The following is a 24,512-nucleotide window of genomic DNA, read 5'->3' as shown; positions in this document are numbered from 1 at the left end:
TATTACAAAATACGAGAGTTGCACTTTTTTGATGAAAATGTAATAATATTATGTAATAACTAACCAAAATGGATGTCTTCATTCATAAAAATTATTATAACATTATAACAACAATGTTTATTTTATTAATTCTAGCATGAATCATACAGAACTATTAGTTCAGCAGATTAGTGGTATCTTTGACCGGTCAAAACTACATCAACTGTCACTGTATTCCTTAGCTTAATAGAAATTGTACTTTAGACATAGAAACTGCACGACACTGAATGCTATACTGACACAAACATCTAAGTGCTGATGCACTCAAATGTCGGGAGAGATGACTGATGAAAGTGCAACTCCCATGTTTTGTAGTAACCATCACAATATGTAACAAATTATAAATTGTGAGGAAATTCATTACATATTGCACTGAGGCTGTTTATTACAAAATGCAGGTATAATATAATATATATAATAAGGTAATAATAAGGTGAAAATGTTTTACATTTTGTTGAGTTATTACACAATGCAGTGTTAATGAAGTGTTGTTATATAATGTGTTGTCACAAGTTTTTATTCCATGTGATTTGGAATGTTGCACGTTGGTCCTAAAAATCATTCACAGCCTATGATGTATTATATCACCCAACCACCAAAACCCAAACCCTCTGTAACACTGGCCACAGTATAATCCAGCTAGGTCAGGATAGTTTTTAAGATGAGACAAAGCTTCATGTTCCCTTAGACTGTTAGTGTATATTTACCCTGAGATCTACAGTATTCGTCCAACAGATATAACATTAGTGTTGCAACATACTATACTGACAACCAGCCTCATGACCTTAAGACAGCTGATTTCAGTGACAATGCTGTTCAAGACCAAATGTTCTGTTTTCAGACTTATCAGCTCAGACAAAGAAAATTCCTACAGAATCCTCAATACTCAATCAATATTCCCGATAGTGGCCCTCTGGCCTTATGAATACAGAAATGCTAGATTTACAATTTTCAATGAGAATATTCACATACATTTATTTGTATGCATAGATCCAATGAAAACCTGGAACTCATCAAATTGCACAACCGAGAGGACTCCAAGAAAGATCATTTCCTTCATAAATTACTATATAAATTATAAGAATTTAAAAAAAAAATACACATTCCACGATTGCAAAGGAACAGGAAGGAGATCATTGGCCTAAACTGTTCATTACAGAGGGGCACTTTCAATTCTACTAACAACTGTTTTTATCCATAGAGATATGCTAGAGTCTTGAGGTCTTCAGACTGTCCTACAGGTTTGGATGTCTTCCAGTTTATTCTGGATGTCAGAAATTTTATATATGCAGTGAAAAAAATGATGGGACCAGAATATGTCCATAGGCTATATTTGATATATTTAGACTTCACTTCTTAAAATGTGCACACTCATGTTGTCTGGCAAGCAATTTCCCCAAGGCTTCTAAAGATTAAAAAATTGCATCTTGGTGTCCAAAGATATCAAATATGTAGAATATTTCCATTTGATGAAATGTTGCAGCCATAAAAACATGGCAACTTGGCTTTGTGTATTTCAGTCTGTAAGTATTGTATAGCTGCAAGGATGATACAGAATATATTGGATATATGATACTGTCTCTAGTAAGGACAAATACACTGTAAAAAGACAAATTCTAAGGAGAACTTAAGGTTAAAGAGCATACAGGGATCCTAAAAAACATAAATGAAGTCAATTGTCAAATAGAATATGCTGTCATAACCAGGGCACCACATACGCAAATGTGAGTTATGCAACTATGTTATCAATTGAAGGATTAATCATTTATTTGTCCTCAAATTAGTTATCAGACATGATATTGATATGATAATACTTACTAATGGTAAGACTTTTAAACTGTTCAATGTTCTTCGGATTTTGCCTACAAAACAGAGATAAAGTAATCTAGATTTGAGCTCCAAACTTTGAAACTCAGCAATATTATGTACAATGTGTCATGGATTTGTCACAGTCTGGCTCTATGTCCCTCCATCAGTCCACCAGATGACCTCAGACTTTTTCCATTTATTGAACTGGACTGGGTGGAAAGACAGATAAGAATTGTTGCAGATTATATTAAAGGACCACTTAAGATTAAGACTATTGCTCATTGTATTTGACCTTTGTTCTGACACTTAAGTTTGTACACATGCTCCATTGGAAGAGCTACAGAGCCAGGTGTATCAGTGGTGCTTTTGCCTTCTCCTGGTTAAGAAGTTGGGTTTCTACATAATGTAAACTAGTTGTGCACTGACAGTTGCAGGTTACTATACATACAAATGTTTTTGCTTTTGTTATTTGGCTTTATCTGTTTTTGTTTTTCAGAGAAGTATAGGAGAATGTGAATGCTTATGTTAAAGTCTATGTAAAGGAAAATCAGAGATTTCTTTTGAAACACATTGTATATTTTAGAAAACAATTGCTGAAAACGTGAGAAGACTGTGAACTGTGTAGCATGGAATTGTGGAATTAGACCATTAAACTGTTTTTCACCATTTCTGTATTCAGGATTTTTTGGGTGGGCTTGAAATGGTGGTTCCATGACATAGAGGCGTTACTAGCATGACCCCTCCCCTAACGCTATATAAGAACTAGAGCACCTTAGCATCAGCTGGGTGTGTAGTCTGTTGTTTGCTAGTGGCAGCATGCAATTCTTTCATTGCAAGCTTAGTAGCTCTTAGCTCTTGATAATGGCATTGTCCGTGCACCAAGCTTTGTTAACATAAATACACAGTTCCCCACAACCCTCTGGTCTTACTGGAGTCATTAGCTGTTATATCCACCCTGAGGACGTAGCAGCCTGGTCGCTCAATGGCTCTATCGGGGACGCTGCTGTTAAGCCATGTGTCTGTAAAAATCTACAGGCTGGCGGAGCCGGGTTGATAGATGCTGGTGTCATGGTATTAGCTGTTATGGGTGAATGGGGCCGTTTTCATTCAACGGTAGCACTCAAGGAGTTATTTCAAACCCAGCTGAAGTGTCCGTTGTCAAGTAAAGTGTGTGTTAAAGCTTTGGTCCGCCCAGAGGATATATCCATGTTCCTCTCTGCCTCTGTCCAGTCTCACCCTTGCTGCTTCCGGCTGCATTGTGGACACAATTTCAGTGCCTTCACCGTCACTACAGACGTACTCCTGTGGCTGCTACATCCAGCCCCTCATCAGTGTTTTTCAGCAATGAAGAGAGTAACGTTGACACCAAACTTTATTGAAAAAAACGATTACACATAACGATGATGGATTGCTTGTTAACTAGTCATTTAAGTTACATTTTTTACTGACACAAGTCCACATTTATCTACGAAATATAAATATCTTGGTGTGATTTTTGTTGTTTGATCACTCCTGGGGAGGGAAACAATGGTGTTGAATGTCTGTAATTTGCACATGATCTGCTTGATGGTTGGCTGGTGGAGTCCAGACTCTTTAGAAATGGTTTTGTAATCCTTTCCAGCCTGGTAAGTATCAGCAAATCTTCTTCTATCATACTCAGAATTCTCCTTTGTTTGAGCCATGACATACCTCCATAAACCTGTGTTGTGGAGCTCAGACTTTAATAGTGAAGACCCAGAATTCCTCTTCCTTAAATAAGGCAGGGCCTCCCAGACTCATACTTGATTGTCATCCCAATGACTGAGATGCCTGGCTCTAATCTCCCCTTCAAATGAACTGATAATCCTAGAGGTTCACATACTTTTGCCATGCACAAATATGTAACATTGGATCATTTTCCTCACTAAATAAACAAACAAGTGTAAGGTTTTTGTCTCATTTGTTTGATTGAGAAATCTCTTTATCTAGTTTTAGGACTTGCATGGAAATCTGATTATGTTTTAGGTCATATTTATGCACAAATAGAGCAAATTCTAAAAGGTTCACAAACTTTGAAGCAGCACTGTATTTCTTGCTCAAAAACAGTCAGGTACAGTGACTGTGTGCTACTTTCAGAAGTCGTATCATCATCATGAACATGAAACTCCATCTAAAATCACAGTTTTCCGCACTTTGTTTCCAGCAGTAGCAGGCAGCTGTTTACAGTGAGTGTGTAGGGAAATGTTCGTTAATATGTAAATGTTGTGTTTGCAGCTTCTTCTATGGCCTCCAAGAGGACAAAATTCCATGAACAACCCAACCATTTTATGAATTATTTTTAACATGTTCTTTATATGATTAACTGGGCTGTACACATTTGCTTCTCCAACAGCCTACTATAGCATTTCATGATGTGTTCTGAGTAATATATATTTTCTTGACCCCCGACATGATGCAAAAACTAAATTGATGAATGTACCAGGTCAGTCTTACATGATTCAGCTTTTACTCTACTATTAGTCACCACTCAATCATTTGCATTCACACTTAGCCAATGTACAGAAACAATGCATCAGCTCTTTGTGTCAGTCGCTAGAATAAACATTTGGTTTCCCATCTGGCCTGCCGGGTGAGAAATCACCCAGAAAGCCCAATGAGTGAGATCGCCATCAGTCCATCAGGTTTCAGGTTCAAACTTGTATAAGTTGAATATTGGACCAGGATTGGCTTCCAAACTAGTTGTCACAAATCATGCTCATAGGCCCACCCCTTAAAATCAGATTTTAAATGAGCACAGAGACACTTTCCACTTTCAGCAGATGAATGTGAAAACAGTCTTGTAGTATCAAACTCTGCACATCATTCTGCGTAGTGAAGCTCAAACATTCAACTGTAGGAACAAGAAAAAAATCTAATTTTTGAGAGGAGGAGGACTTTAAATGATTGAATTTTAAATGATAAAGCAAAAGACATACATACATATGTACGTATGTGTATACATACATACAGTAGCTGACTTTGTCTAATGGAAACTGCTTTGAACTTTTGTCTCCCCTTTCTGGCAGTGATACTAAATAGTTAAATAGTCAAGTTAGCAGAGGACTAAACTAGAAGTTAGCCAGCTCAGTCGATGAAAGTCTCTGGTGCGCATGTTCTATGGGTGTCCTTCAGCTCTGGCAAACCAATCATTGCTGGTTGACGTAAAACGCATCATTACTGGTGTGCCAGTGTGGGAAAGTCATCATAGACCAGATTTTAACACTTTGTGTACTGTGAAATACAGAGAGATTTACTTGGCGGTGATAGGCTTAATCAGCACTCTGTGAACTCATTTGGCAAGGGCTTGAATGTCATGGACGTTCATTTATATGTAAAAGTCCTGCACTCCAGTTTTAAATATAACTTTAAAAGCCCTTTTCTCGTGATAGTAATGAACAAAGTCCTCAGTCTCTTCTCCACCTCATTTGATTGAATAGATGATTATTTTATTTTTAAAAGACATGACCCAATCATGAGATATGATCCATACCAATGCTGTGGCCAATATCCAAACAAGGCAGTGGAAACCAATTCTTAGACTAGAGGTGGAGACTGTGGCTGGACTGTTAGGACAATGATCCCTGGAACAATAAATTCCATGTTTATACGAGAAGGAGGCCAGGGCACACTTTGCTGTAGAAAAATAATCTTCTGGGAGCATTTCCAGAGAATCTTACCTTCCCAGTTGTAAACATTATCAGTGTGTATGCACCGCATTGAACTTCACCTCTAAAATTTTATGATTAATTTGGAACCACAGTAAATCATATCTCATATCATATCATATCATATCATATCACATCCATATATATATCTTGGCCAAATCTGGCCCAGATATGTTTTAAGATGACCGGGCCACATTGGCTGCAACATATGTTGGCCACTTCAGGGTCACTTCCAGATTAGCCAGTACTAATTGTGCCGCATCTTTACCTATAGTCCAGGCCAGAAGAAGGCCAGCAGTGCCACTTAATTGCCTGAAGTGGCCCACTTCCGTATGCTATTTGGGCTTTTTTCCCCCCTTTAGAGTTCATAGACCAGAACATGTTTTTGTTTGTTTGTTTGTTTTACAAGAATTTGATCAATTTTTCACTTAAATATGAACAAAACATTTGAATTTGTAATCCTGTAGTGCTGGACATCTATGCAATGCTTGAAATTCAGTAATAAAATCAATTTATAGCAATGTAAAGATTTTTGATTTGCCATCCACAAACTGTATGCACATGCAGTGGTAGTTGATTTCCACTGAAGCTCCCTTTGAGTTTCTTTGCTGCTTCATTTACTGAAACTAGACAGGTTCAAATAAACCAGGGACTAATACAGTTAGGAAGAAGACATAAACACAGTTTAAACAATAAATCACTATCACAGCAACCATTACAAAGATGAGATAGATTACACACTGAAACTGGAAAATTCATTCACCTAAAATAGTCAGTGCAAGAATTTCCCCCACCCCCCACCCACCCCCCATTGCTTTCACTTCTGCCTGATGACCTTTGTATTTATATTCCAACAAGTCATAGGGATATGTCACCAACACCTCTGTCTCATTGTGGCACAGCACAGTATACCCCTGATTGCCTGCCAGGATGTGTTACCTCATATTTGGCATTTGCCATCACCATATCACACATGCCCTTCAGCACTTAATAAACAGTTTGAAACTAGTTGAAAGATTAAATGGCCTGGTGGAATTCGCCTCTACTCACATCTTTTGTATTCAAGGAAATACAAAAGATTTTTTCAAATTAAGCTCCCAGAATGTGCGGGGGGTAGACATAAAAACATAAACACCTATTCACAGACATAAATACGTGTAAGTAATATGCAATTCAGTTCCATAACAATGCAATAAATCCTATCTTAACACTGATGCTTCAATGTTCAGTTTTTGTTGCCAGTTTTCGGGATTGGTGGTGGAGTATTTGATTGCATTCTATTCTTATGTGTGTATTTTGATATATACAATACTGTAATTTTCTTTATGTTTTGTTGTTTATACAATTGTTTGCTATATGAATTGCTTGTCAGTTTGAGGTGTCCTGTCAACAGTTTCACAGACATTTCCTTTATAATGGTGGTCTATGGGGAAAAATGTTTTTTGGGTCACAAGGGGATTTTTAACTGCAATACTGCAAGTGGCCACTGGGAAATCTTGATCGCAAGGCTGAGTGGTGGCGCTGTATCCAGCTCTTATAATACATCCATTGTTCAGACAGATTTCCTGCCAACCTGGCCCTGGTTGGGCCAATCACAACCATTTATCTAATTTGGGGAGGGTTTGATACCTTGACTGTAGAGAGGAGTGCCACTGAGGCATGTTTTACATCATATAGTCATAAAATAATCATCTATTCAATCAAATGAGGTGGAGAAGAGACTGAGGACTTTGTTCATTACTATCATGAGAAAAAGGCTTTTAAAGTTATATTTGAAACTGGAGTGCAGGACTTTTACATATAAATGAATGTCCATGACATTCAAGCCCTTGCCAAACGAATTCACATAGTGCTGATTAAGCCTATCACCGCCAGGTAAATCTCTCCGTATTTCACAGTATACAAAGTTTTTAAATCCGGTGACTATGATGACTTTCCCACACTGGCACACCCGTAATGATGCGTTTTACGTCAACCAGCAATGATTGGTTTGCTAGAGCTGAAGGACACCTATAGAGCATGCACACCAGAGACTTTCACCGACTGAGCTGGCTAACTTCTAGTTTAGTCTTCTGCAGTCTGTTTACATTTTTCTGTCGCTCAGCGCTACCTCACACATTTTGTTGCTCTGATTGGTTGTAGGTCTATCCAATTATGTCCAGAGGCATTTTGGTCTGTGCCTATTGATAATGCCCCTTGGAAATCAAAAATGAACTGAGAGGTTCCAGACTCATTCACATTTGCGAATCGCTCTGGTGATGCCGGGGTAGCTTTTACCCACATCATACAATTGTAAACTCAAGTTAGTATTGTAGAGATGTTCACATTGTTGTGTCCACCCCCTGTGCTGTATGTTTGCATTTCTGTATTGTGACTTTATCCCACCAACCTGTGTGCCTCAGAAGGCAACCAGCAGCTCCATGCTTATCTCTGAGTGAGCTGAGGATTATTGTGCAGCAGAAAAACAAGCAGCTGGCTGTGGAACATCTTGATGGTCAATGGTCATGGGCGGTGTTCAACAAAGATAGAAGAGATAAAATAATCATAGCTGTTAATCTTGAAACTAGAGCAAGAGTCTCAAGCTTTTGTAGTCAGTCAACACATATTAAACATCACACGTTGTGGTAATTATTGACTTTTGATATCCATCTCATATGTTCAGTGTCATTCGAAATGTGACTTTACGCTGGCTGTACATTTCATACACAAGAAAAATTCATTTAGAGAAAATCTTAGCATGACTGAGCTTAAATGAAACAAGTTGATTTCATTCAAATTCATCATTTTACTTTTAAATGTATTCATTAATTTACTTGCTTATTAATTAGTTTACTTGTAAGACTATTAACGTATTTATTACTGTATCTTGTATTTCAATAAAAGGAACATTTCAGGAGTTGTTACTGTAAAATACACAGTTTCTGACGTTTATTTATTTACTTGTTTACTTTATGATATTAATATTCAGAACATGCTGTATGTGAAAACAGGACCCCAGAGTAAATTTAATTTATATTCAATTTTTATTATTAATAAGTTAATCAAAGTTCATCTTTGTCCAAAATCCATGATGCAGTATATCCCATAGCAATGTCTTTAAATAAATATGTTTGTCTAAGGAGCAGTAAAAGTATTTACAGTCATTTCCACTAATATGAAACAGAGAGAAATAGTAAATATATATAATAATAATAAAGTAAAACATCAGGATTATGATCCACAGTACTATAAGGATGTTTCAGCTGATAAATGATATAATAATCAGTGATATGATCATTGACCTAAATTACGACCAGGTCATGTGTTAGGTACATGCTGTGAGCAGAGGTCTGCACTGAGTAAATTATTGTCTACATGTGGTTCAAACTTTGCAGGATCTTATCGAAAAGTTTTTATGTTCATAATATTTATAACCCCAATTTATCAAAGGCTGAGACAACGCCTCTTCTCTGTGCAAAGTTGACGGTATAAAAGGCTAAACTTTGCTATTAGGCTCTGACACCCAGTCCAAGGTGAGTGTAAAGAACCAGTCCTAATACTGTTCTGATAATTGTGATTTATCCTCAGAATAGTAGCTTTGCTTTCTTTTGTTGCCTCCATCATATACCTTGTGTAACTTTTTGTCTTACAGTAATCCCGTGAAGTTGTGAGATCTGATATTAAGATGACCAAGCTCACGATCCTTGCAGGTAGTATGAGAATGAATCTTAATTATATTTTAATATATTTATGTTATTTGTTGTTATTGTTTTTCATTCCCCTGACCGAAACTTTTTCATATTTCTTAGCCTTATGTCTGGTGATATGCCAGCTGGGTAAGTTTTTGATACTTTCATACCAACTAGAATCATTTGATATGATTTTACACTTGTACAGTATTACTGGAATCATTGCTTTTGTCAATATTCCTTTACTCTCAATACAGGATCTGCCACCCAGATGGTGTGCTACTTCACCAACTGGTCCCAGTACAGACCTGGTGAGGGCAAATACATGCCACAAAACGTGGACCCCTTCCTTTGTACTACCCTGATCTATGCCTTTTCCATCCTCAACCATAACAATGAGCTGGTTACCTACGAATGGAATGATGATGTCCTCTACAAGTCTTTCAATGCCCTGAAGAACAAGTAAGTCACCATTGTTGAGGTGCCCTTGTATCACAGAAGTCAAAGGTCAGGCTAAACTACAGTGCCTCTGAAACTAGTAGACATTCAGTGCCTTGCACAAGAAGCCTCCAGTAGGGCAAATGTTTTCTGCAAATAGGACTTTGCTAAAACAGTGACTCAAGCTTGAAGATGATGTGATGGTAATATTACATTGTCTTAACCTACCCCCTTCGCTGTCTCCAGGAATCCTCATCTGAAGACTCTGCTGGCTGTTGGTGGATGGAACTTCGGTTCAAGACAGTGAGTGAACATTTTAAACCATAAACATGCATTTATCACTTGCCTTCAAACAAGTAGTACACAGTTCTGAGAGTTATGTCACCAGTGTCTTATCAGCAGCATTCTTAAGTCCACTGTGGACTTAACTGTGACGAAAATCTGGCTAAGTGTAGCAGTTTTTCTTTTTTAGTAGCTAGCTAACTGGCCAGCAAGTAGATTTTGCTGATGTTATTTTTCACATACATCACCTAGCTACTTTTAATACTGGAGCCTTCTAGCTACCTTTACTGTATGTTCAGAAAAAGACGGCTGGACAGCTAACCAGACAATGTGGTTTGGTAGCTATCAAGCTGATATGTAAAGATTTAAAATGTATTAATGACAAAATAATTGATCATGCATGTCTTTAAAACAGTAACTAGTTGTTTTTCAAAAGCTAGGGGCTGCTAAAGAGCTGATAGCCTATTTTACCCAAAAGATTGATGATGACAGACCCCAATCTTCCCTGCAGGTTCTCCATCATGGTGTCCACTCCAGCTAACCGTCAGAGATTCATTCAGTCTTCTATCACATTCCTGAGGACTCATGGATTTGATGGTCTGGATCTGGACTGGGAGTACCCTGGATCTCGTGGAAGTCCCGCAGAGGACAAACAGAAGTTCACTCTGCTCTGCAGGGTGGGCACTGATATCTCTTGGTTTACTTTTCAGCTTTATTTATTTTGTTATACTGTACATCATGTTGTACTTCTTTCTTACTTTATTTGCTGTGGATTTGCAGGAACTCGTTGCTGCCTATGCAGCTGAGGCTAAGGCCACTGGCAAGCCTCAGCTCATGCTGAGCGCTGCAGTGGCTGCTGGAAAGGGAACCATCGATGCCGGATATGAAATTGCTGAGATTGCCAAGTGAGTGTGCTGCCTAGAATTCCTCTTGAAAGAGAACCCTGGGAGCTCTTCAAAGGTTTTTGAAAAGACTAAACCTGTTTTCCTCTATCTCCAGGGAACTAGACTTCATCAATGTGATGACCTATGACTTCCATGGAACTTGGGAGCAGTTCACTGGACACAACAGCCCTCTGTTCCGCGGTTCTGAGGACTCTGGTGACCTCATCCACTTTAACACCGTAAGAAGACAGTGGGGACTAAAGAAAAATGAACTTGGGAGGTAAAGTACCTTTTTCAGAGTTCTATTTCACCTCTTCCATCAATTTTTTAGGACTCTGCCATGAGATATTGGAGAGACAACGGCACCCCAGTGGAGAAGCTGAGGATGGGTTTTGCTTCCTACGGTCGTACTTTCCGTCTGACATCATCAGACACTGGTGTTGGAGCCCCAGCTAGCGGCCCTGCATCAGCTGGACCATTCACACGTGAAGCTGGATTCTGGGCCTACTATGAGGTACAGTTTAGTAATGGAGTAAACCATTGCAATATGATGTGTAGAATGTATTGATTTCATGGACTTTAATGGAAAAAGTGTAAAATTGTAAAGCTACACAAACCTGACCTTATTGTTTGTGGTCCAGATCTGTAGCTTTGTGAAGGGCACCACCATCCAGTGGATTGATGATCAGAAAGTTCCTTATGCCTCTAAGAACAATGAGTGGGTAGGATTTGATAACAAGGAGAGCTATGAGATCAAGGTTGGTGGCACCTCAGCTGTATATTTTCAACACACTGACAGTGTATCCAATGTATTCATACCAATTTCCTTTTATTTTTGTCCTTATAGGTGCGCTACATGCAGGAGCAGAAGTTTGGCGGTGCCTTTGTGTGGGCCCTCGATTTGGATGACTTTGCTGGACGATTCTGTGGAGAGGGGAAGCACCCTCTGCTGTCTCATCTCCGCAAACTTCTCAATATCGGTACGTTAAAGGCATTTTTTTCATTAAGAGTTATCTGACTATAGTGAGATGGTGACTATTACCCATGGACTCTTTTGAACATTCCCACCAAGTTGAATCTTAAATCCTGGTATAATTTAAGTCCAGTTTGTATCAACATAAGGTATTTCAGTTATTACTTATATTCTGCACTACCAGACCATTTCCTATATAAAAAATTATCAACATGCATGTATTCTGTTTATAACACAATCTTGAGAGGGCTCCAATCAACCTAACTGTTAGCCTTGAGAACAAGCCACCCTCTCAGTAATTTACTGGCGTAATAAAGTAATGTACAGTGCTATAGGAATAGTCATATTCAGGTTACAAACATTAATGGACATTTATTTCTCTACTTCAAACCCATTCAGTAATATACATTTCTTCTCCCTCTACCATTCAGAGCTGCCCCCACTGCCTCCTACTACCACCCCCAAACCAGGTGCTACCACCATCTCCCCTCCAACCACCACCACCACCACCACCACCCATGCCCCAGGACCTGGCTTCTGTAATGGCAAACCTGACGGCCTGTATGCCAAACCAGACGACAACTCCAGCTTCTACATGTGCGCTGCTGGCATCACCCACGTGATGCCATGCGGAACTGGATCTGTCTTTAATGAAGACTGCAAGTGCTGCACCTGGCCATGAGCCATAAGTCATGAGTGGAGACAATGTGTATCACAATTGATGCAAATGTCAGCCATTAAACAGACTGTAAAAGTTCACTTGTATCCACTCTGTATACAATAATTTACCTAAATGAATCTATCATTGGAGTTGTATAGATACAATGTATTCTCTTGGGGAAACATGTAATACAGATTTCAGAATGCAAACAAAAGCATTGAAGTAGTTTGGTACAAATTGTTGAGTGCTGGCTCGTCATTCAAATCTACTTATTATTGGTCAAAATCTACTACTTTTTTTTACATTTTGAGAAGAGAGTCATTCTTCTCAAATGTAGTTTTTTGTGTCATCTAAACACCAATAACTGTTAAGGATAAGCTATTGTGAAAATAATTAAAGCTAACAATGTGATATTATTCAGTCCTCGCTTTGAGTATTCATAAAGTAAAATTGCTGTACAGAGTGCATATCATGATTGGATCTTATTACTGAGCCATAGTTTTTGTAAGTAATCCAGGCTCTTACATAAAAAGGTTTTCAATCACCGATTGAGCACTGAACAGTGGTTTCCTCAGTTAGTTAGTCAGAGCAGTAGTGAGAAATCACAGCATCAAAGGTGCAGTTGAGACCTCAGACACCATTATTAGCCTGATACTAATTTTGCACTACAATGAATACTTTTATGATTCATGACAGGGACTTTCACTTCTAAAAAACATAAATTTTCTCCTAGAGAAGCAAGCATTTGACCAGAAAGTAGCCAATTCAATTCCTGGACCAGCAGGATAAATCTGGATGGGAAAAGTGAAAAAGCAGTGCCTGCCCGTCCCTCATTACCACCACTGAGGTGCCCTAAACTAACTTCTCCAGTGGAGCTTCTCATTCGCCCAGAGATCAGAGTGTGGTTGTATACTGGGCAGCTTCCATGTGTACATATATGTAACTGTATGAATGTGATCAGGGCAATCCTGCAAAAGAGAGGCTACCTCTCAGTGAAACTTCCCTGAATAAATAAAGTTTGAAAAAACTTCATAAGTTTAAAGAATGGCATCAGTTTCCTGACTCCTTTAAGTGACAGAGAAGAGACAGTATGATCACAAAATTATAAAACCCAGTTCTGTGAAAGAATTTAGTGCACAGATCATGCAAATCCCTCTCAAATGTACTGTGTATACTGGAAAAAGCACATTGCACACAGCAGTATGGAATATGACACTTTGACAGATCTGATTTTCAATACGTTAGCAGATTATTATCTTATAATGTTTATTGCTCATTCTTGCACTTCTTTTTCATTTGGTGAAGGTCCAAAGGTGAAGGAGGCTTTCATGGCTTTCATCATTTTTGTTTTAGCATTTAGGTTAGCATTTTGATGCCAGGTTTTAGAAATTTGAATGCATTTTTTTCTAAATGCATACATTGTTTTCCATTCATTTCCATATAACACAGATGACTTTTTATGTCAGTTTGACAAAGATCAGCACAGACCTAATGTCAACTGAGATGAATGGCATAAGGTGAGGAAATTTCAAGCATCAGCTTATTGATTTTCACACCACATGGAAATTAATGGACACCAATGGCTGCCTGAAATGATAGGAAAAATACATCCAAAAATGTAAATTCAAAAGATTTAAATAATACTCCAGCAAAATAAGGTCAGATTTATTTAACAATTCTGCCTCTGCCTCAAACAAATTTAAGGAGTGCAGCAGAGGATGTCTTAATTGTTAAATCTTCAGCAAGGTCCTTATTATTTCTAGTATGATGTCAAATGTGAGCAGTGTTACAGCCCACAGAGGAACATGAGGGGATTTACCAAAGCTTATCTCCACACAACAGAGGCTGTGGAGACATTCATCCCAAGTCCAGACTTCTTCTGCTCAGGTGTCACTCAAATGTTTCTAATACAGACTGAGCTCCACGGGATGACATCATTGTGGATGATTTGAATTCTGCTATACCATTTTGTCATAAAGAATGCAGAGACAGAGAAGTTTGATATAGCAGAAGCTTCAACCATTCAAAATTCAACCTCAAATTTTTATTTCAGATTGGACACTGAGATTTCCGTGCATCCTCCATTCCTGTCTTTGCTGCTCATCCAGCAACTATAGCCTTAAGGTAAAAGCATAACACTTCAGTATGACATGTCCTTTGTCTTGCTAGTCTTCTGTCAAGAGCTGCCAGTACCAACATATCATCATTACATTGATGGATATTAACAGATGCAAAGATGGTTTGGCATTGAGTTTCAAACTTAGGTGTCATGTCAAAAAATGCTTTAGGTAAAAACCTGGAAGTGGGTCACTCTAAACTGCAGTAGCAAAATAAAGAATAGCAGTGTCCTGATCCAGCCCTTCTTGTTGAGGGTGAAAAACATCAACTGTGACATTTTTTAAATTCAAACTGAACTTTCAGATTCCTGTGTGATTTAACTTTTTCGATGTAAATAAAAAACACTGATCTTTTTCTTCTATGACAGTTAATGATTGGTGATGCAACTTTTACCTGCAACATACGAAAGTTTTATGACTGTATATCTGCCATCACTCCCTGATGCTGTCTAGTTCATCATACATCATACCCATCATAGGTCTACTTTACAGTATGTTAGGTAAATGTATTTAGTGCTTAAATACCTATCATGTGACTCATAGTAATATGAGAGGTAAGACTGGAGTGATGTTACACTGTGTACACATATGTTCCTGTCTGTGAGGTGCCACACCATGGGAGACTGCCACTGGGAAGAGAGCAAAAACAGCTGAGATGAATACAGGAATAGCAAGTATAATTGGTGAGAAATTCTGTGTGTTGTCTTGATATTTATCCAATTTTACTCTACTTTTTGCTAAATATAGCACTTCATTCAAATGAAATGACAATTTGAATTGTGCCTCTTTCAGTGGCTCTGCAACTGTTCATTCAGAATGGTAAGCAACACATTTTAAACACAGCAGTAGGATGTAATGTTTTAATTGAACTGAAGAAAAATCGTCAAAGCTAATATTTTTCTTTCTTTTCCTTAAAGCAGCAACCACAACCAAACTGGTTTGTTATTTTACCAATTGGTCACGATACAGAACTGGTGTGGGGAAATTCCTGCCAGAAAACGTGGACCCCTTCCTGTGTACACACCTGGTTTATGCCTTTGCCATCATCAATCATGCTAATGAGATCACAGAGTATGAGTGGAATGAGAAAAGCCTATACAAGTCATTCAATGAGCTCAAGAAGAGGTAACAATTAATCAATGGAAATTATGTGCAATAACCTGAAATATATACAAGGTGCTTTATGTTTTAATGTCTATCAAAACTGGATATTTTCTTTCTTTGTCCATGATCAGCAGCTCCACACTGAGGACTTTACTATCAGTCAGACTTGAGAGCGTTGGATCTCAGTGAGTTGATTCTCTGTTGCTAGCTCCTTATGAAACTCCTCCATCTGCTGACAGAAGGCTAGAATGGCTGCAGAGAAACAATACTGTTCTTTTCAAGCTGATTGTTGTTAATTTGCTAGTATTTTATACTGAGTAAAAAATGGCTTTTTATAGTTCAGTTAGTGTGAAGTGTTGCCATTATTTATTATTGAGCTGGTAAATAAATGGCTCCCCTTGGAAAGACCTTTGCAGAGTATCAGTATACAATTGTAGGGTAGTTTCCTGCATTTCAGTGGAGAGTTTTCTGGGAGTCTCAGTTTTCTTCTGAGAATTCTGGTAAAATTTCTCAGTATTTTTTACTCAATTAATAAACAAAAAAATTAGCCAAATTTTGATACTGAAGTCATTCAGCAGATAAAATTGCTAAACAATTGCTGGTTGTAGGTCCTTAAATGTGAGTATTTGATGCTTTTCTGTGCTCCTTATGACTGTAAAGTTAATATCTTTATGAGTTATTCAAACAAAATAATCATTTACTTTGGGCACTAGGAACTTCTGGTGTACATTTATTTACCATTTTTGACACAGTATAGACTACATGATAACCAATTATCATTGAAAGAAATGAATGGATTATGTAATAATTGAAATGATTCTTAGCTGTATCCCAACAATAGTCAAATTTATATAGTATATATCATTACAAATTATCTGCTATTGTCAGCTTCAATCCAAATCAGTGGGCTTGCAAAATGCTTCATGTTACTATCCAAAAAACAGTCTCATCATCTCTTACTGCAGGTTCTCCATCAAGGTGTCCACTCCAGCTAACCGTCAGACATTCATTCAGTCTTCTATCAAATTCCTGAGGACTCATGGATTCGATGGTCTGGATCTGGACATGGAGAACCCTGGATCTCATGGAAATCCTCCGTGGGACAAAAAGAGTGTCACTCTGCTCTGCAAGGTAAACTGAATGGAGACTTTCTTTTCCTTCAAAGCCTTTATGTTCAGTACTGGCTCAATGATAATGTTCTCAACAACAGGAATGCCATAAATGATTGTTAGGAGGGCTTCTCATATTGGTTTGCACAATTGAACACAGACAATTTTGAATGGGTTTGACTTAGAAGTATTGGGATTTTTTTTTTTTTTTTTTTTTTTTTTGGAGGGGGGATTTGTCTGACTTTCCAAGTTATGTGGGTGAGCTGTATTTTTCCAGTATACTCACAGTCAACTTAATAGCACAGAGTGGCTAGCTAGTTGCAAGGTTTAACGTCACAGCTAGGTGCCACTAAATCCTACACACTGCACCTATGAATAGAAGTCATAAAAAACATTATCTGGAAAGACAGTACAATGTTTGTAACATGTTTACATCCAACACAATCCAGAACATTGTAACTAAATCTACATTGGAAGACTTTGGTTCCCCCCAAATTTTTTGTATCCTGTGACACATTCAGACAAACGTCTGTCTTCCAAGTCCAGATCCAGACCATCAAATCCATGAGTCCTCAGGAATTTGATATAAGACCGAATGAATGTCTGACGGTTAACTGGAGCGGACACGCTGTTGGACAACCTGCAGTGGATGATGTTTTTTGGATAATATAATTGAGTATTTTGCAAGCCCACTGAAATGTTTGGATTGAAGCTGACAATAGCAGATACTTTGTAATTATATATACTGTATAAATTTGACTATTGTTGGGCTACAGCTAGGAATCATTTCAATTATTACATAATCCATTCATTCCTTTGTTGTGCTGGAAAGGTTAGACTGTTACCAACAAAGCATCCCCATCTGTGAGACACCTTCATTCATGATGAATCATTATGTTCAGCATATTCCTTTCATCCTTTTGTTATTCTGTCATTCAGTCTCATATTAACTAAAGAGAGTGCACTGAAGAAATCAAAGTTCAAGTCTAGTATTTTTAAAGGACTAAACCGGTGTTTTGTTTTTTTAAATTTAATTTACAACAAATAATTTATGCTGACCCGTTTGAATGAGAAATCAAAATCAACTTGCGGACACTTGAAACTTATCTGAGTTATATAATCCATCACAATGAGCATCATTCTTGCCTTTAGTTTGCTTTGTTTTAATGCAGTGCCAATATTTTAAGCAGTCTGCATTTACAACTGATTTCCACACAATTACAATATCACTTTAACAGTTAAATCAAATATGATGTTCAGTGTGATCAGTTATTGAACTAATTTTAAGTCTCTGAAAGCTGATTTTCATAGCATACTGGATTGAATTGGATACTGATAGCTGTCTGGAAGATGGGAGAAAATGGGAAGTGGTTTGCGGTAATGTAAAATATATCCGGATTTGTTGTCCTAAGGTACATTTCGGACATCTCACCAAAGTGTAAATAATTCCTGTGGGCTTTTAGGAGCTTTGGGAGGCCTATGAAGCTGAGAGTAAAGGACACAAGGACAAACGACTGATTCTCTCTGCAGCTGGGACAGCAGAAACAGATGTTATAGATACACAATATGAAATCTCTGAGATGTCAAAGTAAGGTTTACATTCATGTCAACTCCAGTTTGAATATGTTCTGTCATTAGATGATCACATTTTCTTAAATAAGTCCACTCTTTCTTATGTCTGTATATGTTTAGGTACCTGGATTTCATTAATGTTAAGACATTTGACCTCCATGGTGGTCAAGATGGAGTAACGGCCCACCACAGTCCACTCTACACTGAAAACAAAGCTAACATAGTAATTACCCCTTTTTTTAAATTCATGACCTTATTTTCATGTATAGTAACAGTAAAAAATACACTCAGTATTTTCAGGAGTATTTATTCTATAAACTGTATAAACTGTCTAATCCATTAAAGCTTGCTGCTGCTGGAAACCAGGTCAATGAGAGCAGACTTGCAGGCCAGAAAACCAACGAGGCTAAAGGAGGATAAAAAAGCTCCATAGAGCTGTTAAATTGAATTAATGGCACAAGGCTATTAGAGCTCACAAAAGGCAAGTGGTCTGTTGAGTATAGATGTCCTTATACATTTAATTATAAGGAAAAGCAAAAGCTCCCTTTCTTAAGATCCTTGTGCCATAGTTCACATGATGATCTAGAAATGATGATGCCGTTTTGTAATAGTCTAAACATAACCTGCACCAGAGCAGCCAAAGTGTATAGCTAAAGTCAATTTCATGACCTGATCATATGAAAGACACAATCCAGATCTGTGTTTTGCTAAATATCAATTATATTATAATAATTCCCCAAAGAAGCTAATTGATTCATAGAAATGCCTTCACTTCATTGACAGCTTCTCCCTTTCTTTCCTGCCAGGATTATGTTATGCAGTATTGGATGGAGCGAGGAGCCCCAGCAAGGAAGTTGTTGCTGGGTTTTCCCATTCATGCTTGCTCCTTTACACTCTCCACCACAGAAACAGGCCTGGGTGCTCCAGTCAGCAGCCCTGCCACCCCGGGGCCCTACACCCAGCAGATTGGCCTCTGGTCTTACTATGAGGTTGCACGAGTGCATTTAGCTACATTCAGCAGAGATGTCAACATAATCAGATCAATAATAATCAATATAGAACACCACTATATACTATCATGCCACTACTGCTCTGGAGTTTCAGTTCAGCATGGAATCTCAGCTCATCACAGTAGTTGTAGTGGGTGCTGCTTGTTTTCAGCTCAACATCAGGGTTTTTTGCCCAAAGTTGGATTAGCATGTAACAACATTAACACAAGTTCAGTTTGCATCACAAGACTCATCGATTTAGCATTACACCCCTATAACATTGTGAAACTCATGATGGACAGTTTAAAAAAAAGGTTCAAAATTTATGCAGCAGAATTGGAGAAACCTGGTGCCTACATTACCCACAGTGCAAATGACTTGATTCACTTGATTGTACAGAGTCGGTCTATAGTGACATCACTTGAGGCAACTAATCAGATTTCACTCAGCTCCCTCTGGAGCCACAAAAGGATTTATGCTACTTTTTTCACATATGCAGTAGCACTCCCCAACACCTGGAAACACACTGTGATGTGTAAAATGATTCAGAAACCTATAAGTGATGTCATAGACTGGGATCCTGACATATTGTCTCACGTCATCATCATCATCATCATCATCACTGCTTTGCTCAAGGCCTTATACAGGATATGGAATCCACGCCCAAAAACTGGAGAGGAAAATGAAAGAAGAGATAATGAGTTTTAGTGCATATTTTAAATATATTAAATTTTTTGCTTTACTTTAAATATATACCAGAGCAGACCTAAAGCTTCAAATTGTGATCATTCAAAAGGAAATGTATTTCTTATGCATATCCTGTTTTGGGCCAAAGGGTGTCACATGAACTGCAGTTCCTCTATACAACAAAAACTACTAGGACTACTCCCGCTTCATCATTATGGATATAACAGATTTTCTTATAGTTGAATGATGATGACGCAGACATTTCTGTGTGTTGATATTTCTTTACCAGACATGCACTTTCCTGAAGGGTACCTCAGTTCAGTGGATTGACAGTCAGAAAGTTCCCTATGCTGTCAAAGGCAATCAGTGGGTTGGCTTTGACAACCAGAGGAGCTATGATGCCAAGGTATACACCCGTGCTATGGAATAGGACACAAATTTTGACAAGTCACTCTACATGTGAGTTTCAGTGTCCTGTGTTTGTCTTACAGGTGGACTATCTGAGGAGCAGGCAGCTGGGAGGAGCTGCTGTGTGGACCCTGGATATGGATGACTTTTCTGGACAGTTCTGTGAACAGGGCAAATATCCACTCATATCACATCTGAAATGTAAACTTAGTGAAGGTGAGGCTACCAAACTGTACATTACTCTGTTTACTCCAGAGGTGTCACTTAAATTAAAGGACATAACAGACATTATGGGAGATGGTGGCTCAATCCAACATCAAACAAAATAGGTACATGACCTGCTGTGCCTTTTGGAATAATTATTCTTATTTCAGTTGTTCATCATAATTTAATTTGAAAGTGATTAATTAAACTTACATTTAATGATTAATCTAATGATTCTATATCATTCTATAAATTAATCTATAAATGATCAATCAATTTATTCTTTTTAAATGAATTTGCAAAAAATAATTTGAATTTAATTTAATTTCGTTATTCCATTCACTAGTGTGTTTAATATTTCATCTCACAATTAATCTCCTACTTCCTGTTCTGGATCTTCCTCACAATCTGATGGCTGGCCGTTCACAACTCCTACTGTTCAACAGGTTACTTCTTTACATTTTTAGTGTGACACACAGGCTGTATGTCCTTAGATTGAATAAAGGACATGATGAAAACTGTGAAAGTTAAAGAAGACCGATTACAGTAATTAATCGGTATTTGGTCTTCAATTAAAATTGCAAAACATTAACCCATATTAACTTATACCAGGACACCTCATCTGACACCATTACTCACTCAGAGGAGTACTCAGTAACTTAGTATTTTTACTTCCATAAAGTTGGTGACCACAAAAGAGAAAGGTTAGAAAACAATTAAAGACAAAATTCTGACTTTTATGGCTAAACTTCCAAAAACTCTAGATCTTAAATTTCCCATAATGCAACTCAATAGTGTCTATTAGGCCCTCCCATGTCTTTCAAACTCCACATGTCCACTTTGTAATGCAGGCTGTCATTTAAAAATTAAAACTGATGACATCATCAGGTTATTTCCTTAGACCTGACAAAGCTCATCCAGAGCCACAGAAGACACAGATGATTTTCAGCCTCAGTAGTACAGTTAAACAGAACTTCATGTGTAAAATTGGTGGAGTGCCCCTTTAAAAAATATCTTTCAATATTCAATACTTTGATTGTAAATTTTATATCATTATATAATTCTTTTTTTTTTCTAGACTGGACACCACAGGAACCAACTGCTGCTGTATCTCTTCCCAGAACCTCTGCCTCTACTTCTGAAGACACACAACCCACACAGGAACATTTCACTACAGCAAAACCAGACAACAGCTGCTTCCACAACATCACTGTTGTTTATCCTGTCAGCAGCTTCTGCACACGCAGAGGTGATGGACTGTACGTAAGATCAGACAACCCAAAGACATTCTACAGATGTGTGCAAAGGAAGATGTCTGTCACAAGGTGCCACACTTTGGGAACAGAGCACAGCAGCGGAGTGCAAATTATACCATCAAATAATTTAGTTTTAGTGAGCCTTGTATTAACCACTCTACTCCATTTGTTATTTGCGTGGAGTAACAGATGATTCTGCTTTGTAAGGACTAAATTTACAGTAATTAAATCTTCTAGTTAACCACGAAAGAAAAACATGGTATGAGATTATGAAGCTGTCCATGAGGCAAATCACATACTTTATAGGCAAGTACATTAAGTATTTTCATGCATTGCCCAGAGTTTCGGCACATGTATACATGGTCACAATCTGCATCACACTTAGTCGGTCAGTCATACTTCTCCCACGCATTAAAAACAAAACATTAAAATGTCAATTAATGGGGCAACACAATTTCAACACAAGACACTTAATTTCATTAATTAAAGGTAGAAATACCACCTCACGGTTGTATGCCTCCTCCAACCAGTCAAGTCACAGTTTACATCCGAGTTTGTCCAGACTCATATAATATTTGTAGCAAAGACTTTGAAGGAATTTAATAAGAGGTATTAAGAGTATTTTCCTTTTACGGGTTCACATGCTTTGCCAATAAAGCTGATTCTGATAGAACACGAATTTGTAGCCATGACAGTAAACAATACCTCAGATATAAATGTTGCTGCAAAGAAGCTACAACTTCTAAATCGTAGATGCTTCACACACATCTTCAACTCAGCAGCACAGAAGATCTAAACAATCACCACAGTTTCAAGGTGGGAACCAAGATTAGTGTCACCAATTCAGTAACCGACCAAATGTGAAATATGGTCACGATCTCCCCTTCTGTTCCTGAGTTATGGTGTTGAATAATGGCTAGAAAAGTGTTGAGTGTGACCTTTGACCTTTTGGATATAAAATGTCATCACTTCATCATTTTATCCTATTAGACATTTGTGTGAAACTTTGTCTAGAGTTACGGCCAAAAACGTGTTTTGTGAGGTCACACATTTGACCTTTGACCATTAAAATCTAATTAGTTCATCCTTGAGTCCAAGTGGATGTTTGTGCCAAATTTGAAGAAAATCCCTCAAGGTGTTCTTGAGATATCATGTTCACAGGAATGGGATGGACGGACGGACGGACAACCCAAAGACATAATGCCTCCAGTCATGGCTGTCGCTGGCGTAGAGGCACAATAACAACAAAAACAAAAACCATGAGCTATAAGACCTGGGTGCAATGCTTTATATTTATGTTCATTTCAGTGTATTAAAGTGTAAACCTGAGATTTTTCTATGATTATATATGAGATTATAGATTATATATATCGTATAAAACATACTCTATCAATGGTGTTATGCACATTACTTATGGGATGCTATGAGTCAAGTTGTATGAAGGTCGGAGAACCTTATTTGATCAACGTTCTTGATATTCACACTGTGGCTAGCAGTGATAAACCGTGCAGAGACTTATCACATGACTCTGTAGTTCTAGCCAGAGCTTTTATCCTCTTATATCATTGTCTTGACAATCTATGGTTCAGTGTCGCCGCTCTCATTAACCACTGTAGACACCTGTTTTCAGCAAATAGGCTCTGGTTATCCCTCTGTACCTACAATACAATAATACTGCTACAATACTGTCTGACCGACATAGTTAGCAGGCGAGTCAACATAGCAACATTTAACAAGTTAAAGAATCTGGTATGTTTCTCAGGAGTTGGTGGAGACCAAATGAGAGGTAAAAGGAGAGTGAATACTGGACTTAAATGATGTTGCTTTGTGACAGCTTGATGTGAAAATAGGCAATTGATTAGGCAATTGACTGTGCTTCTCATGTATCAGCATACAGTCAGGTCAGGGAGGTAACCATTGGTTCCTCTAAAAGATAATTAATCAGCAGTGTTTGAAAAACCAGCTCCTCTGAGGGTATTTCCAGACTCTTCTAACCATCTGGATGAAAAATTATTTCACCTGCTGAATCATCATAAAGATTTTTAACCTGTTCCTGAAGTTGCCCTTCTCTTTCTGTATCAAAACAAAGATGGCAGCCCGCTGACTACCTGGATGAGAAGGGCCTATCTGCAATCTTGCAGACCAACAAAAATCTGGTCTGTGGGAAAATGGGGCCCAGAGTCACCTCTGTGACCCGAATGTATGCTGATACATGAGAGGCACAAACTGTATTTGTTTAGGGGTCTTTCTGTCACTTAGAGATCAATCATTAAATAATGTGGATTTAAATAAATTGAAATATGTAAAGAGTGCAATTGCTGATTTTTCACCTTGTTTTTAATATCATTATGTATTTTTTATCCTGTTGTATTTATTTGATTTATTGGAATGGTTATTTTTTGCTGTTTTTGCTGGTTGGCCAATGGTTTCTTATTTGATGATTGAGGAAATCAACACGGACCAGCTACCAACTGATACTTATGATGATGATAAAGATGGCGGTGATTATATTTATTTTTGCTGTTGTTGGACAGTAAATATTAGCCTACATTCTGTAGGCCTGAATAAAATCCAGGTGAGGTTAAGCAAAGAATGACCATATTTAATTTTATATTAACACATAGAACAT

General features: G+C 37.9%; 1 protein-coding gene and 1 long non-coding RNA gene across 2 annotated transcripts; both read left to right on the top strand.

Annotated features, from left to right (window-relative positions):
• The first annotated feature begins 9,087 nt into the window (after positions 1 to 9,087).
• Positions 9,088 to 13,482, top strand: LOC137182163 (chitotriosidase-1-like). Its single transcript, XM_067588474.1, has 11 exons — positions 9,088 to 9,220; positions 9,320 to 9,346; positions 9,457 to 9,661; positions 9,884 to 9,940; positions 10,431 to 10,596; positions 10,700 to 10,824; positions 10,919 to 11,042; positions 11,135 to 11,317; positions 11,445 to 11,561; positions 11,651 to 11,783; positions 12,208 to 13,482. Exons 1-11 carry the CDS (start codon positions 9,196 to 9,198, stop codon positions 12,456 to 12,458), a joined length of 1,413 nt encoding a protein of 470 aa, XP_067444575.1. The 5' UTR covers positions 9,088 to 9,195; the 3' UTR covers positions 12,459 to 13,482.
• A 5,327-nt stretch (positions 13,483 to 18,809) lies between these two features.
• Positions 18,810 to 24,131, top strand: LOC137182164 (uncharacterized). Its single transcript, XR_010928261.1, has 3 exons — positions 18,810 to 20,421; positions 20,507 to 20,639; positions 21,706 to 24,131. It is a non-coding gene; the product is annotated as an uncharacterized lncRNA (long non-coding RNA).
• Positions 24,132 to 24,512: the final 381 nt, after the last annotated feature.

Source organism: Thunnus thynnus, chromosome 4 (assembly GCF_963924715.1).
Source record: "Thunnus thynnus chromosome 4, fThuThy2.1, whole genome shotgun sequence".
Lineage (NCBI taxonomy): Eukaryota > Metazoa > Chordata > Actinopteri > Scombriformes > Scombridae > Thunnus > Thunnus thynnus.
This window is presented reverse-complemented; position numbering and strand designations above follow the sequence as displayed.